Genomic DNA, 15,573 nt, shown 5'->3' on the forward strand with positions numbered 1-15,573 from the left:
CCATGAGAACCCGCTGTGTACGTTCCAGGTATAAGTCAGAACATGCAGCGTTTGCTTTTCTGTTTCTGTGCTCGTTCTCTGAGGATCATGGCTTGCAGCTCTGAGCAAATTCTTGGTGACAACAGCATTGCTGGGGAAGGGATCCTTCCCAAGAGCAGAGGGGACAGTGCTGCTGTGCAGGCAGGTGATGACCTGTGCCCCAGAGGGATCCGAGCCGTGCGAGGGGCTCGCCTGGCGGGTAAGCTGTGTGCGCGCATTCCTGCACCGTGGGGAACGCACCAGGCACGCGCAGGGGCCCTGGATGCTGGTAATTCATCATTAGTGAGCTGCTGAGAGTAATATTACATTTATTTCTATTTTATTATTACTATTACTTTTTTTTTTTTTTTGAGGTAGACTCTTGCTCTGTCGCCCAGACTGGAGTGCAATGGTGTGATCTCGGCTCACTGCAACCTCCGCCTCCTGGGTTCAAGTCATTCTCCTGCCACAGCCAAGTACTTGTGATTACAGGTGCCTGCCCTGATGTGCAGCTACCTTTTGTAGTTTTAGTAGAGACAGGGTTTCACCATGTTGGCCAGGCTGCTCTTGAACTTCTAACCTCAAGTGATCCTCCCGCCTCGGCCTCCCAAAGTGCTGGAACTACGGGTGTGAGCCACTGCACCCAGCCCGACTATTATTATTATTTTGGAGACAGAGTCTCGCTCTGTCAACCAGGCTGGAGTGCAGTGCATCCGTATTTTATTTTTTATGTCATTTTTTTGAGACAGAGTCTCAATCAGTCACCCAGGCTGGAGTGCAATGGGTTGATCTTGGCTCACTGCAACCTCTGCCTCCTGGGTTCAAGTGATTCTCCTGCCTCAGCCTCCCAAGTAGCTGGGATTACAGGTGTGCACCACAAAGCCCAGCTAATTTTTTTTTTTTTTTTTTTTTTTTTTTTTTTTTTTTAGTAGAGAAGGGGTTTTGTCATGCTGACCAGTCTGGTCTCGAACTCCTGATCCCTAGTGATCCGCCTGCCTCAGCCTCCCAAAGTGCTGGAATTGCAGGTGTGAGCCACCGCACCCAGCCCCGCACCCATATTTTAAACCACAGTGTCCTGGAGACGTTTCTAGGCAGCACACCCACCTCAAACACTGATATTTACGGAACACAAGCCTGACAGATGCTGAAGGACACATTGTTTTGTTGTTGAGTTCTTTGCCAACGGCTTTAGGTATTAATTTTCCTCTTCCTATGTAAGCAGAGTGGTGCCAGGTAGAGAGATTGGATGGGTGCCTGAGATGCCTGTTAGGAGAGGCCATTATCGTGGTCCAGGAAGAGACAATGGTGCCCCAGAGGAGGGATAGACGCAAGTCAGAAATGCAGAACTGAGTATCTGTTAGACAATCGATGGCAAATTCAAATGCGTGTAGGCTTTTGTATGTGTTTTAAATTTTCCATCATCATATTTTTTTGGCATCAATAAAATTCTATTTATTTATTTTTGTCAAGTAATTTTTTTCTTTTAAATCAAAGAAATGTAGAAAAAAGGTGCACAGGGCTGGGCACGGTGACTCACACCTGTAATCCCAGCACTCTGGGAGGCCGAGGCAGGCGGATCACCTGAGGTCAAGAGTTTCAGACCAGCCTGGCCAACTTGGTGAAATCCCGTCTCTACTAAAAACACAAAATAAAAAAAATTGCTGGGCGTGGTGGCAGGCACCTGTAATCTCAGCTACTTGGGAGGCTGAGACAGGAGAATTGCTGGAACCTGGGAGGTAGAGGTTGCAGCGAGCCGAGATCATGCCACTGCACTCCAACCCCAGCTGACAACAGCGAAACTCCGTCTCAAAAACCATAAAGGTGCAGAGACCATGAGGGAAATCGCAATGGAACCATACAAAGTGGGCACTCTCCCGTCTCACGGAACTGCCTCCCGCATCTGCACCCATAAACCTTCTTTTGACCCAAAATTAATTATCACATTCCCCTAAGGTAACTATGATTCCAATTTCTATTACCATAGATTTAATTTGCCTGTTTTTTCCGGGAGGCGGAGGTTGCAGTGAGAAGAGGTTGTGCCACTGCACTCCAGCCTGGACGACAGAGCAAGGCTCTGTCTCAAAAAAATAAAAAATAATAATAAATAAAATAATAATTTGCCTGTTTTTTAAAATTTTTATTATTTTATTTTTTGAATACAGAGTCTCGCTCTGCCGCTAGGCTGGAGTGCAGTGGCACCATCTCAGCTCACTGCAGCCTCCGCCTCCTGGGTTCCAGCGATTCTCCTGCCTCAACCTCCTGAGTAGCTGGGATTACAGGTGCCCGCCACCACACCCAGCTAATTTTTGTATTTTTAGTAGAGATGGGATTTCACTGCGTTGGCCAGGATGGTCTCGAACTCCTGACCTCGTGATCCATCCACATCGGCCTCCCAAAGTGCTGGGATGACAGGCGTGAGCCACCGTGCCTGGCCTGTTTCTTAAAATTTCAACAGTTTTTTTTGAAACCAGTGGTTTTTGGCTACATGGATACATTCTTTTGTGGTGACTTCTGAGATTCTGGTGCACAAGCTTTAATCATCAGTGAATATACTGAGGTTTCACTGTGATTTTTCTAGGAATAAAAAAACCCCGTGGCCACATCAGTGTATCGGGTGCCATCCACATTATGAGCATCCACAGAATCTGTCTCTTCACCAATTCAAAGCTGGAGAATACACAATAAAACTATCATTCATTGATCGGCCAATTGAAAGGTGGAAAATACACAATAAAATTATCATTAATTGATCTGCCAATTCAAAAGTGGAAAATACACAATAAAATTATCGCTCATTAATCTGCCAATTCAAAGGTGGAAAATACACAATAAAATTATCGCTCATTGATCTGCCAATTCAAAGGTGGAAAATACACAATAAAATTATCGTTGATTGATCTGCCAATTCAAAGGTGGAAAATACACAATAAAATTATCGCTCATTGATCTGCCAATTCAAAGGTGGAAAATACACAATAAAATTATCGTTCATTGATCTGCCAATTCAAAGGTGGAAAATACACAATAAAATTATCGTTCATTGATCTGCCTTTGAAAGGTGGAAAATGAACAATGAAACCATCATTCATTGGTCCGTGCCCCCAATGTCATTTTACTGAGGAGTGGACGCTCAGGGTCACAATCACATGTTGTGCCTCAAGCAGTGAACGCAGGTGAGGTGTGTCCTGAACAGGGGAGGAGAAGGGAGAGTTCTCTGCTTGGAGAAGAAAGGAGAGTGGTGGGGATGAAAGGGCAGTCAGAGAGAGAGAGAGAGAGGAGAGAGAGAGAGAGAAGAGGAGAGAGAGAGAAGAGGAGAGAGAGAGGGAGGGCAAAGAAGAGAGGAAGTGAGAAGGAGAGGGGGAAGAGAGACAGAGAAAGAGAGATGGAGAGGGAACAGGGAGAGAGAGGGAGGGCAAACGAGAGGGAGAGAGGAGGAGAGGGAGGACTAGAGGGGGAGACAGAGAGAGACAGAGAAAGAGAGAAAGACAGGGAGAGAAGGAAGGCAAGGGAGAGAGGAGGAGAGATGGGGGAAGAAGGAGAAAGAGAGTAGGGGGAGAGAGAGGAAGAGAAAGGAGATAGAGAAGGAGAAGAGGGAGGGTGTGAGAGAGGGAAACAGAAAGGGAGAGAGAGAGAAGAAAGAGGGGAGGGAGAGAAGAAGGGAGAAGGAGGGAGGGAGAGAGGAAGAAAGGCAGAGAGACAGAAGAGGGGAGAAAGAGGGAGAGAGGGAGGGACAGAGAGAGGGAGGGACAGAGAGAGGGAGAGAGAGAGGGAGAGAGAGAGGGAGAGAGGGAGGGACAGAGAGAGGGAGAGAGAGGGAGGGACAAAGAGAGGGAGAGAAAGGGAGGGAGAGAGAGGGAGAAAAGGAGAGGTGAGAAAGAGGGAGAAAGGGAGGGAGAGAGAGAAGAAAGAGAGGAGAGAGAAGAAGTGAGAGAGGGAGGGAGGGAGAGAGAGAGGGATAAAGGGAGAGAGAGGAGAGAGAAGGGGGGAGAGAGAGGGAGGGAGAAGAGAGATCAAGAGCAAAATAGAAGAGGGTACAGGGGTGGGTTGAGGAGAGAGACAGAGAGAAAAAGCAAAAGGGAGAGGAAAACCCACACAGTGAAGAGGTAGAAAGAGAGAATGACAGAGAGACAGGGGGAGGAGGAGGAGAGAGAGACAGAGAGTTACAGAGAGACAGAGAGAGAGAGAGAGAGAGAGAGGAGAAAAGCATTTGAGTAACTGAAAAACCACTGCTTCTCAACCCACTTCCTAGAATCTCGGGAGCGCCGTGGGAAGGATGGAGCCAGTCCAGGGAGGCGATGGGACGGACGCCCTGGACATGCAGCCTTCTCTGGCAGGGAACAGCCTCCAACAGCCTGCCACCGAGTCACAGCAGACCACATCCCATGCTGCCGCCAACACCAACACTAGAATAACATCCAAATGCCACGTGCTCACAGGAGGCGCCACCGGGAGAGGCAGAGGAAGCCACTACAGAACAGAAAGCTACTCCATCCATCCACAAGAGAGCAGCTCTGGAAGAGAAGCAAACGGAAGGCACGCAGAACAACTGGTCTACACCTATGCAGACTCCAGGATCCGCTGACGATTGCATGAGCCGTGAGGCGACACTTTCCGTCTTCCCAGGAGGGAGACCAGATGACTGCGGAGCCCAATTCACACAGAAAATGCCAGGTGCCCACAAAGACAGGAGATGGCTGCTCAGGTGTCTGCCCACCAGAAAGTGGGTCCTCAGTGAGGGCCGCCTCCATTGCACCTCAGTCTGCTGTTGATACAAAACTGCACACCTGGGCCCCCCCCCCGAATGAATCTTCCTTACCTCTCATGGGTCTTCTAGGTGCCCTGTGCCCATTTGCTCATTTCAATGAACTCATTGGAATTCATTCATTCATTCGATTTCATTCACTCGATTTCATTCATTCGATTTCATTCATTCACTCACTTGCATCATTTGAATTCATTCATTCCTTTGAATTCATTCATTCATTCCTTTGAATTCATTCCTTTGCATTCATTCGTTCCTTTGAATTCATTTGTTCATTCATTTGAATTCATTCACTCATTGGAATTAATTCATTCCTTTGAATGTATTCATTCTGTCATTTGAATTCATTCATACCTTTGAATTCATTTGTTCCTCTGAATTCATTTGTTCATTCATTTGAATTCATTCGCTCATTTGAATTCATTCATTCATTCCTTTGCATTTATTCATTCAGTCCTTTGAATTCATTCATACCTTTGAATTCATTTGTTCCTTTGAATTCATTTGTTCATTCATTTGAATTCATTCATTCAAATTCACTCATATGAAATCATTGATTCATTCCTTTGAATTTTTTCATTCCTTTGAATTAATTAATTCATTCCTTTGAATTCTCTGGTTCCTTTGAATTGATTTGTTCCTTTCAATTCATTTGTTCAATTCATTTGTTCATTTATTTGGATTCATTCATTCATCAGAATTCATTCATTTGAATTCATTTGTTCATTCCTTTGAATTCATTCATCATTTGCCTTCAGTCATTCCTCTGAATTCATTCATTCATTTGAATTATTTCAGTCCTTCAAATTCATTCATTCATTCAAATGGGTAAATGAACTGTACCAAAAACCAGAGTCTGTAGGTCTCTGGCCAGGCAAAAATCATTGTTATTTTTCAGGGTCACCCTGTACCATGGACGTATTTCTTTAGTGGTAGGGAAAATAACGCTTAGTAATTCTTTATCTCAGAAAGAAATTCATCCATTACAGTTATGGGAAGATGTCTGACAAGGATAAATCTATAAATCCACTGCAGTTGTTAAAAATCTGTCAATTTTCAGACATGGGGATGGGAAGCTACATAAATACAATTTTACAGTGAATAAACTATACATACTGGCTCTGCAGGAGGTCTGTTATTGATTTATTCTTGTGCTTGATAAATCATCACGTTGCCCCTGGGCTTCCCCCAGCAGCCAGACAGAGGCAGTCGGGTTCTATTTTCAACCCACTAGAAAATGAAAAAACATTCTACGTCTGAAGTATTTTATGTTTGCGAAACCTTGATTGCTGTGTCTAAGAATAAAAAAAGAAAAGCACAAAGTGTAGCTCCTTCTTGCCTTGGAAGTCACCCTTGTTGAGCTCAGCAGGGGCTGTTTTCCATGAGACTTGAGGCATGGGACTGACTAAGAGGAGTTCTGGAGGGAAGGTTCTGGGGAAACAGTTTAGGGCAGCAGTCCCCAACCTTTTTGGCACCAGGGACCACTTTTGTGAAAGACAATTTTCTGAACAGAGGTGGTGGAGGTGGGGTTGGGGGATGGTTTTGGGATGATTCAGGTGCATGACATTTATTGTACATTTTATTTGTATTATTATTACATTGTACTATATAATGAAATAATTCTGTAAGTCACCATCATATAGAATCACTGGGAGCCCTGAGCTTGTTTTCCTGTGACTAGACAGTCCCATCTGGGGGTGATGGGAGACAGTGACAGATCATCAGGAATTAGATTCTCATAAGGAGCATGCAACCTAGATCCCTCACATGCGCAGATCATCAGGCATTAGATTTTTATAAGGAGTGCACAACCTACGTCCCTCTCATGCAGTTTACAGTAGGGTTTGCGCTCCTATGAGAATCTAATGCTGTTACCGATCTGACAGGAGGTAGAGCTCAGGAGAGCCACCGCCTGGGCAACCTCTTGAACGATGTACAACAAAAAGATAAAAGGAAGAAAGTGCAAAGTATTATTTCAAGCCATCACCTTGTAACAAATGGATTCTCAGGATCATCTCCTGGAAATGCGGTTCTGAGCAGCACAGGCTGGGGCATTCCAGGGAGGCGTGGGACATGGGATGCAATCTTCTCTGTACTTTACACGACTGTGCTGTCACACTGCAAGAGCTGTGTTTTGTAAGGCAGGACACTGCACACAATGATTATCGACCCAATGTTTTTTTCCTGTGCTAGAGTATGATTTCCATGAGGTCAAGAATCTTGTTTATTGTATTTTTCCTGCAAGTGAAGTATGTGACGGGCAGAGTAGGCAGGTATGGCAGGTTAAATAATGCACACCCCAAGATGTCCAGGTCCACATTATCTATCTGGCAGACAGAATCATGACCCCCAAAATGCCCACACTGTAATCCCCATGTGGGAGACAGAATAATGACCCCAAAGATGTCCACGTCCTAATCCCATGTGGTAGACAGAGCAATGGCCCCAAAGATGTCCACATCCTAATCCTCATGTGGGAGACAGAATAATGGCCCCAAAGATGTCCACGTCCTAATCCCATGTGGTAGACAGAGCAATGGCCCCAAAGATGTCCACATCCTAATCCTCATGTGGGAGACAGAATAATGGCCCCAAAGATGTCCACGTCCTAATCCCATGTGGTAGACAGAGCAATGGCCCCAAAGATGTCCACATCCTAAATCCCATGTGCAACACAGAGTAACGGCCCCAGAGATGTTCATATGCTAATCCCCATATGGGAGACAGAATAATGGCCCCAAAGATGTCCACATCCTAATCTCATGTGGTAGACAGGATAATGGCCCCAAAGACGCCCACAACCTATTCCCAATTTGGTAGAGTAATAACTGAAAACATGAAAAAAATGTCCATGTCCTCATCTCTGGAACACATGAAAATGTGACTGTCACGGCAAAAAGGCCTTTGCAGATGTGATTCAGTGGAAGATCCTGAGATGAGGTGACGATCTGAGATGATCCTGACGGGCCCCAAATCATCACAATGCTTCTTCTACAAGGCAGGCAGAAGAACAAGAGTAAGTGAAGGAGATTAAAAAAAGAGAAGGCAAGATGAGAGAAAGAGAGAGAAGGGAAGAGAGGGAGAGAGAGAGAACAAGAGAGAGAGAGATTCAAAGGTGTCTCACTGCTGGCTTTGTTGTTGTTGTTCTTGTTGTTGTTGTTTTGAGATGGAGTTTCGCTCTTGTCACTCAGGCTGGAGTGCAGTGGCACGATCTCAGCTCACCGCAACCTCCACCTCCCAGGTCCAAGCGATTCCCCTGCCTTAGCCTCCCGAATAGCTGGGATTACAGGCATGCGTCACCACGCCCAGCTAATTTTGTAATTTTAGTAGAGACGGGGTTTCACTATGCTGTCCAGGTTGGTCTCAAACTCCTGACCTCACGTGATCCAACTGCCCCGGCCTCCCAAAGTGCTGAGGTTACAGGCGTGAGCCACTATCATTGTTGGCTTTAAGGTCAGGTGGGAGGCCATGGGTGAAGAAATGCTGACAGTCTTCTAAAAACGGGAGAAGGAAATATTCTCCTGTAGAACCGGTGTCAGCCATGGGCTCAGGAACTCCACACTGGACTTCCTGCCTTGAGGTGCCTCGGAAGCATTGAGCGAAGGTAAAAAGTCTTAGCATGCAAGGAAGATCTAGATAAGTCTAGGAAGAAGTAAACCCTATATGTGCATGAGATTCTCTACAGAAGAGACAGGGTACAAAGCCAATCCAACAACAAGACTCTTTTGATTCAAATCCTACCCTGTCCCAGTTTCCAGAATATTTTTCTATCTGAGAGCCCTGTGTGCCTTGTTTAAAATCTGTTGAGAAAAGGAACAGAGGAGCATCCTAGGAAAGCAACAGCCATTGCAAAAGGTAAACGTGGTGGTTGAGTGATGGAGTATACGCTGGTGAGGCTGTGTCAGCTGGTGTTAGCCTGTATCCACTGTCACAGTGGTGGTTGAGTGATGGAGTATATGCTGGTGAGGCTGGTGTTAGCCTGTATCCACTGTCACAGTGGTGGTTGAGTGATGGAGTAAACGCTGGTGAGGCTGTGTCAGCTGGTGTTAGCCTGTATCCACTGTCACAGTGGTGGTTGAGTGATGGAGAATACACTGGTGAGGCTGTGTCAGCTGGTGTTAGCCTGTATCCACTGTCACAGTGGTGGTTGAGTGATGGAGTATATGCTGGTGAGGCTGGTGTTAGCCTGTATCCACTGTCACAGTGGTGGTTGAGTGATGGAGAATACACTGGTGAGGCTGTGTCAGCTGGTGTTAGCCTGTATCCACTGTCACAGTGGTGGTTGAGTGATGGAGAATACACTGGTGAGGCTGGTGTTAGCCTGTATCCACTGTCACAGATGTGGTTCATATACTCATTGCTCAGTAAAATTCTGTTCCCCCCAGAAAAGAGTAAGAGTCCGCTGGAGAAACATATCATATCTGACATTCCTAATTTTTTTTTTTTTTTTTGAGATGGCGTCTTGCTCTGTTGCCCAGGCTGGAGTGCAATGGCATGATCTCGGCTCACTGCAGCCTCCACCTCCCGGGTTCAAGCGATTCTCCTGCCTCAGCCTCCTGAGTAGCTGGGACTCCAAGCACCCGCCACCACGCCCGGCTAATTTTTATATTTTTAGTAGAGACGGGGTTTCACTATGTTGTCCAAGCTGGTCTTGAACTCCTGACCTTGTGATCCATCTGCCTCGGCCTCCTAAAGTGCTGGGATGACAGGTGTGAGCCGCCGCACCCGGCCTGAGATTCCTAGTTTTTTCTGCTTGCTGGTGGATGCAAGACCATAGCAAATGGATGGAAGTAGCTGCAGAAAAGTCCCTAAGAGGATAGACATTTCTGTTTTTCTGTGTCTCTGCACAGGGCAGCATGTCAGTCATGCATGTCCATTTCCAACTGCTCTGTGATAAACTGCTCCCATTACTAATGAGTAAGAATGTTACACGCAATGAAGAAATGAGACGTTGGGTTGCACAGGATCTCCACGGTCCCTCTAAGGGGTCTCCACATTTGCTGACTTATAATGCTACAATTCTAATCACTTAAAATACGGATGGGGCTTCAGCAAAGGAAGTCCACACCCAGTGCTGAGACAGAAGATTCCAAATGGGTGTTGACTGGGAAATCATTGACTCCTGCATAGAAGCTTAAGATCCCACCAGGATGGCAAATCTGAAAAGTGTTATTAACCTCCAACGAGAAGACACAGAAAGTTAAAATCATTCCGGACCTTCCAACAACAGCCACTAGCATTGATAATACGATATTTCTTACCAGGCTAAGTACATGGAAATGGTGGTGTCTGTAGCTATTTGAGTGGCACTCACACATCACAGCTATGTCTGCACATATTTTTATGCATAAATACATAGAAATCATACATCAAATACATATACAAATACACATGCACTCACACATCACAGCTATGTCTGCACATATTTTTATGCATAAATTGGTGTCACACTCTATGTATAGTTTTATATCCCATGCTTCTCCTTTAAACTGTAGCATAATAATTTCCAATTAAACAAGTGGGTTGAGGGGAAGCGTGGATATCTCATCCACTTTCCTATCCTCCGATCCCATTAATGTTGCAGAAAAACACAAAACACATCAAGACAAAGAGGAAAAAAAAAATTAGATGGAAGCTACCACATCTTGGCAGCTGGAAACGGACAGGTGTTACGACTTTAGCACAGAGAATAATGTTTTCTCCCTCCTTGCAGACACGTGCATATCCTAATGTCCAGAATTAATGACAACAGTACCTCAGAAAGCAAAAGGGGTTTTGCAGAATTAAGAATCTTTAATGGTCTAGGTGGGAAATTGAGTAATTACACTGGGTAATCCCAAGACCCTTTTGGTGATTTTTTTGTCTGCCATCTAAAGTATCAATAACTTGATAAATATTTCATATATTTGAAAGGAAGGTGCTGTCTCGACGGGCTCACTGTTTGACTTATGTCTGTCCTATCCACTGTATTCATGGCACTATTTATTTCCTCTCTAAATTTCCATCTGGTCTCCATCTGTGAAAGCGATGTGTTAAATTCTACTAGCACACATGTTTTTCGGTGTATTTCTGAGAACTTCAGTTCTATGTATTTACTTAGTTTGGAGATGTCAATAACTGTACCTCCTCAGTGTGGAGGGTTCAGGTTAACTTTTATAAAAAATAAAATGGACTGTAGCAGGGATGAGAGTAACGGGCATCAGTACTGCGAGGAGAAATATTAAGTGTTGCAATGACGTTAAGGGCTCAGCGTGGCGCAAAGAAGGGCTCAAGGTTTGCAATGACATCAAGAGCTCAGCGAGGCTCAAACAAGGGCTCAGGATCAAGGGTGGTTTGTGTTGAAGATTGGCAGACGGGCAGACTGAAGACGGGGAAGGGGAGATACTGACTCCACCCGTCTGGGTAAGGATGCTGAACAGGGAGTAAAATCAAGAGATAAACGAGAATGAGCTTCTAGAGCCCAAATCATGAGTCTCAGGGGAGTGTGGTGATGATTTTGCAAGACAACATTTGGGGAAACACCAACCCTTAGCGTGTGCGTAATACACTTTAGTCAAAGTGGACAAGTGAATGTGTCAGCTCCATACAACATGTTATCCGGTGACCATTATTTAAAAGTAACATACTAACAAGACTGATGGTCCTCCAAAGCCATCTGTGACCTGAAGCAGTGACTACAAATAGCAGGTCTGTGCAATAATTTCCATGGATATCCTGTTTTGCTCAGACACTTCTGTCACATGAAAGCTAGAGCTCCCGTCCTTCCAATTAACCCCTGGCTTGCAGCAAGTTCACCAGGACTCACCATTGTTGACCAGAACATGGAGAGGAATCTTCTTCATCTTGAACTTCTGGACAAAGTCCCGGATAGACATCATGGAAGCCAGGTCACAGAATAAAAATTCCACTGGAAAAGGACAACAACAAATGCCTGGTTACCTTCCAACCTATTTCAGAGATTAAGACAATTTCTAAACAGGTCCATTTCAATTTCACCTGGGAAGTCACACTTTTCTTTTCTTTTCTTTTGGAGACAGAGTCTCGCTCTGTTGCCAGACTGGAGTGCAGTGGCGTGATCTCAGCTCACTGCAGCCTCTGCCTCCCGGGTTCCAGCGATTCTCCTGCCTCAGTCTCCCGGGTAGCTGGGATGACAGGCACATGCTACCACATCTGGCTAATTTTTATATTTTGGTTTTTTTTTTTTTTTTTTTTTTTGGAGACGGAGTCTTGCTCTGTCGCCCAGGCTGGAGTGCAGTGGCCGGATCTCAGCTCACTGATTTTTTTTTCTTTTTTTTTTCAGTAGAGACAGTGTTTCACCATGTTGGCCAGGCTGGTCTCGAACTCTTGCCCTCAGATGATCCGCCCACCTGGGCCTCCCGAAGTGCTGGGATGTCAGGCATGAGCCACCGTGCCCAACCTGGGGTTTTTATAAGAAGGAGACAGAGGGATGCTTGAGACAGATGAGAGAAAATGATGGTAAGACAGAGGCAGAGGCAGAGACTGGAGTGATGCAGCCACAAGCCCTGGGATGTCTGGAGCCCTCAGGAGCTGGGAAAGGCCAAAAGGATCGTGCCCTAGAGCGTCCCGACAGAGCTCAGCCCCGAGACACCCTGGATTTAACCTCTTGTCCTCCAGACCTGGGAGAGGATAGATTTCTATTCTGCAAGTTCCCCAGTTTTGGGGGTTTTTTTTTTTTTTAGTTCAATATGATTTTATTTAAAAATGTGTACAGTTGAAGGAGGGATCTGGTCTTTTATTTAAAAAAAAAAAAGAAGGTTTTCACAGGATATATTTGGCCCTTTTAGCTCTGTAGCGAATAATAACAGAAAAGGAAGGTTCTGTTCAAGGTCCTCACTCCGGCACACTCAGCCAGGTGCTTGGCTAGATGACACATTTCCTGGTCTGAAGCTCACAGCCAATCCTCTCACCCAAGTGGAACACCCGTTCTCCTCCAGGCGCGTGCGCGCACACACACGCACACATGCGCACACACGCACGCGCACGCGCGCACACGCACACGCGCACACAGACGCACACACACGCGCGCACACACACGCACACACACATGCACACACACACGCACACAGACGCACACACACGCGCACACAGACGCACACACACGCACACACAGACGCACACACACATGCACACACACACGAGGTCTTATTTCCACTGCTCTACACAGCGCCCTGAGAATCTTTAATTTTAAAGTCGGGAAAAACGTGGAAGGATTCCTTAACGCGTTGTCTGCGACAAAACCAACTACCTTTTAACTCTTAACAATTGCAAGTATAAAGGACTTGAAATTGACAAGGCGCTCCATTTAATAGAACGAGTCAAATGCTGAACAATTAGGTCAAGTCACAGGCTTGAATATTTTTAAATGTCACTTAAAACTTATTGAGAGAAGAGAAGATGTGCTTTTTACAGTAACCCTAAGGAACTCATACAGAAGAAAAATGTTAACCCTACTGGAGTGGGAATCCTTGGCAACAAATGCCTCTGTCACTGTGACTCTGACAGTGAGACGGTATCATATGAAGAGAGGAGACTCACGCAGCTGCTATGTCTGATGCCCCTTTCGGCACCTAGCGTGGTGAATGACACTCACACAGCCTGTAGCCCTCACACCAGAGCCTCCAATGGAGAATGCGATTCTACAATTCTAAGTGTTGCTCTTGACGCCACAAATAACTCATCCAACTTTTCTTTTATTTGCAACTCAGCGACAGACGGCAAACCCTGAGTCTCATGAAGGTAACCTCATCTGGCCAGGTGTGGTGGCGGGCCCCTGTCATCCCAGCACTTTGGGAGGCTGAGGGGGGCGGATCATCTGAGGTCGGGAGTTCAAGACCAGCCTGGCCAACGTGGCGAAACCCCCGTCTCTACTAAAAATACAAAAATTGGCCGGGCGTGGTGGTGGGTGCCTGTAATCCCAGCGACTCAGGAGGCCAAGGCAGGAGAATTGTCTGAACCCAGGAGGTGGAGGTTGCAGTGCGCCGAGATTGCGCCGCTGCACTCCAGCCTGAGCAACAAGGCAAGATTATGTCTCAGAGAAAAAAAAAAAAAAGATAACTTCATCCACAGAAGAATTTCTAACATCTAAAGGGGTTTCCTGAGGGCAAGTCAGAAATACAGATTTCTGAAATTAATGCTACCCAAGAGATGAAGTCAGCTGGAAAGATAAGGAGGCACGTGTTGATAAATAGGGATCAAGATGGAAAAAAAATTCCTTTTGTTTGGAGTTCTGGCAAATCTCCTGCTTTGGAGGAACTGAATGACCCCTTCCTTTCTTCTTTGCGATAGCGAGAGAGCATTGTTACGGAATGAACTGTACCCCCCTAAAAAACCTTTTTGTCTGTAACTCTGGCAAACCTCCCTGGTTTGGAGGAATGGAATAGCGCCTTCATTTTTTCTTTGCAATAGATACAGGACATCATTATAGACTGAACTGCGCCCTCCCTCACTCATCATCAGAACCCTGAAACTTCCATGATGACTTTATTTGCAGACAGGGCCTGTAGGAGCTCATAAGGGTGAGGCCCTCATCCAGTAGGACTGGTGTCCTTACAATCAGAGAAACAGACACCAGGTGTGACGGTTACTACCGAGCGTCAACCTGATTGGATTGAAGGACGCAACGTATTAATCCTGGGGGTGCTGACAAAGAAGCTGAACATTTGAGTCAGTGGGCTGGGAAAGGCAGATCCCACCCTTCGTCGGGATGGACACCATCTTATCAGCTGCCAGCACGGCCAGAATAAAAAGCAGGCAAAAGAATGTGGCAAGGTTAGACTGGCTTAGCCTCCCAGCTTACAGCTTTCTCCCGTGCTGGAGGCTTCCTGCCCTCAAAAATTGGACTCCAAGTTCTTCAGCTTTAGGCCTCGGGCTGGCTTCCACGCTCCTCAGCTTGCAGACAGCGTATCGTAGGACCTTGTGTCCTGTGAGTTAATGCTGAATAAACCCCCTTTATATATAGCTATTGATCCTGTTCTAGCCCTCTAGAGAACCCTGGCCTATAATACAGGGTGCATCCCTCACCCCTACGTCTATCACCCTGCTGCCTCACTTGATAGGAAAGCAGAAGGAGCCCCTTTTTAATGTTTAATTGTATTAAGTATGCAATTACCCACTGCCCAAACTCATGTTGATTTCAAAAACTGTCCCTTTAAAGCATCTGGGCAGGGTGACAATTCATAGCAGGTGACAAAAATGTTTTATAAATAATATCCATGGAAACAGAAGGTGTCACCGTCTGCAGAATGCAGCCCAAATATTCAGAAGATTTGTATCACTCTAAGTTCTCGTGCCAGTAAGAAATAAAAAAGCAGGCCAGGCGCGGTGGCTCACGCCTGTCATCCCAGGACTTTGGGAGGCTGAGGCAGGCGGATCACCTGAGGTCAGGAGTTTGAGACCAGCCTGGCCAACATGGCAAAACTCTGCCTCTACTAAAAATATAAAAATCAGCCAGGTATGGTGGCGCATGCCTGTAATCCCAGCTACTTGGGAGACTGAGGCCGGGGAATCACTCGAACCTGGGAGGCGGAGGTTGCAGTGAGCCAAGATCACACCACTGCACTCCAGCCTGGCGACAGTGCCAGACACCATCTCAAAAAAAAAAAAAAAAAGCTGGGTAAATACCTGAATCATTAGATATTAGCTTTTCTTTGCTGAGCCTTGCACATTTCCACGAGGTGTGTCTCTGGAAGCAGGTTAGGAGACTACCAGACCGTGTGCAAACACAGATGCAGGTTTGGTCTTACGGCTACATGGAGCAGAGATGAGAGTGACGG

At 46.0% G+C, this 15,573-nt stretch overlaps 1 protein-coding gene across 5 annotated transcripts in view; it reads right to left on the reverse strand.

Annotated features, from left to right (window-relative positions):
* The window catches only part of LOC105478059 (polyprenol dehydrogenase), a 338,117-nt gene that overhangs the window by 66,871 nt on the left and 255,673 nt on the right, over positions 1 to 15,573 (reverse strand). For all 5 annotated transcript variants that reach the window (XR_011618493.1, XR_011618495.1, XR_011618494.1 and 2 more), the window contains exon 4: positions 11,586 to 11,687. Coding sequence is in view for 1 of the 5 variants with exons in the window: in XM_071089377.1 (XP_070945478.1) it covers positions 11,586 to 11,687 (102 nt within the window). In the remaining 4 variants the exon portion in view is untranslated. The remainder of the gene's footprint in view (positions 1 to 11,585; positions 11,688 to 15,573) is intronic.

The sequence above is a fragment of the Macaca nemestrina genome, chromosome Y, assembly GCF_043159975.1.
Source record: "Macaca nemestrina isolate mMacNem1 chromosome Y, mMacNem.hap1, whole genome shotgun sequence".
NCBI classification, from domain to species: Eukaryota; Metazoa; Chordata; class Mammalia; order Primates; family Cercopithecidae; genus Macaca; species Macaca nemestrina.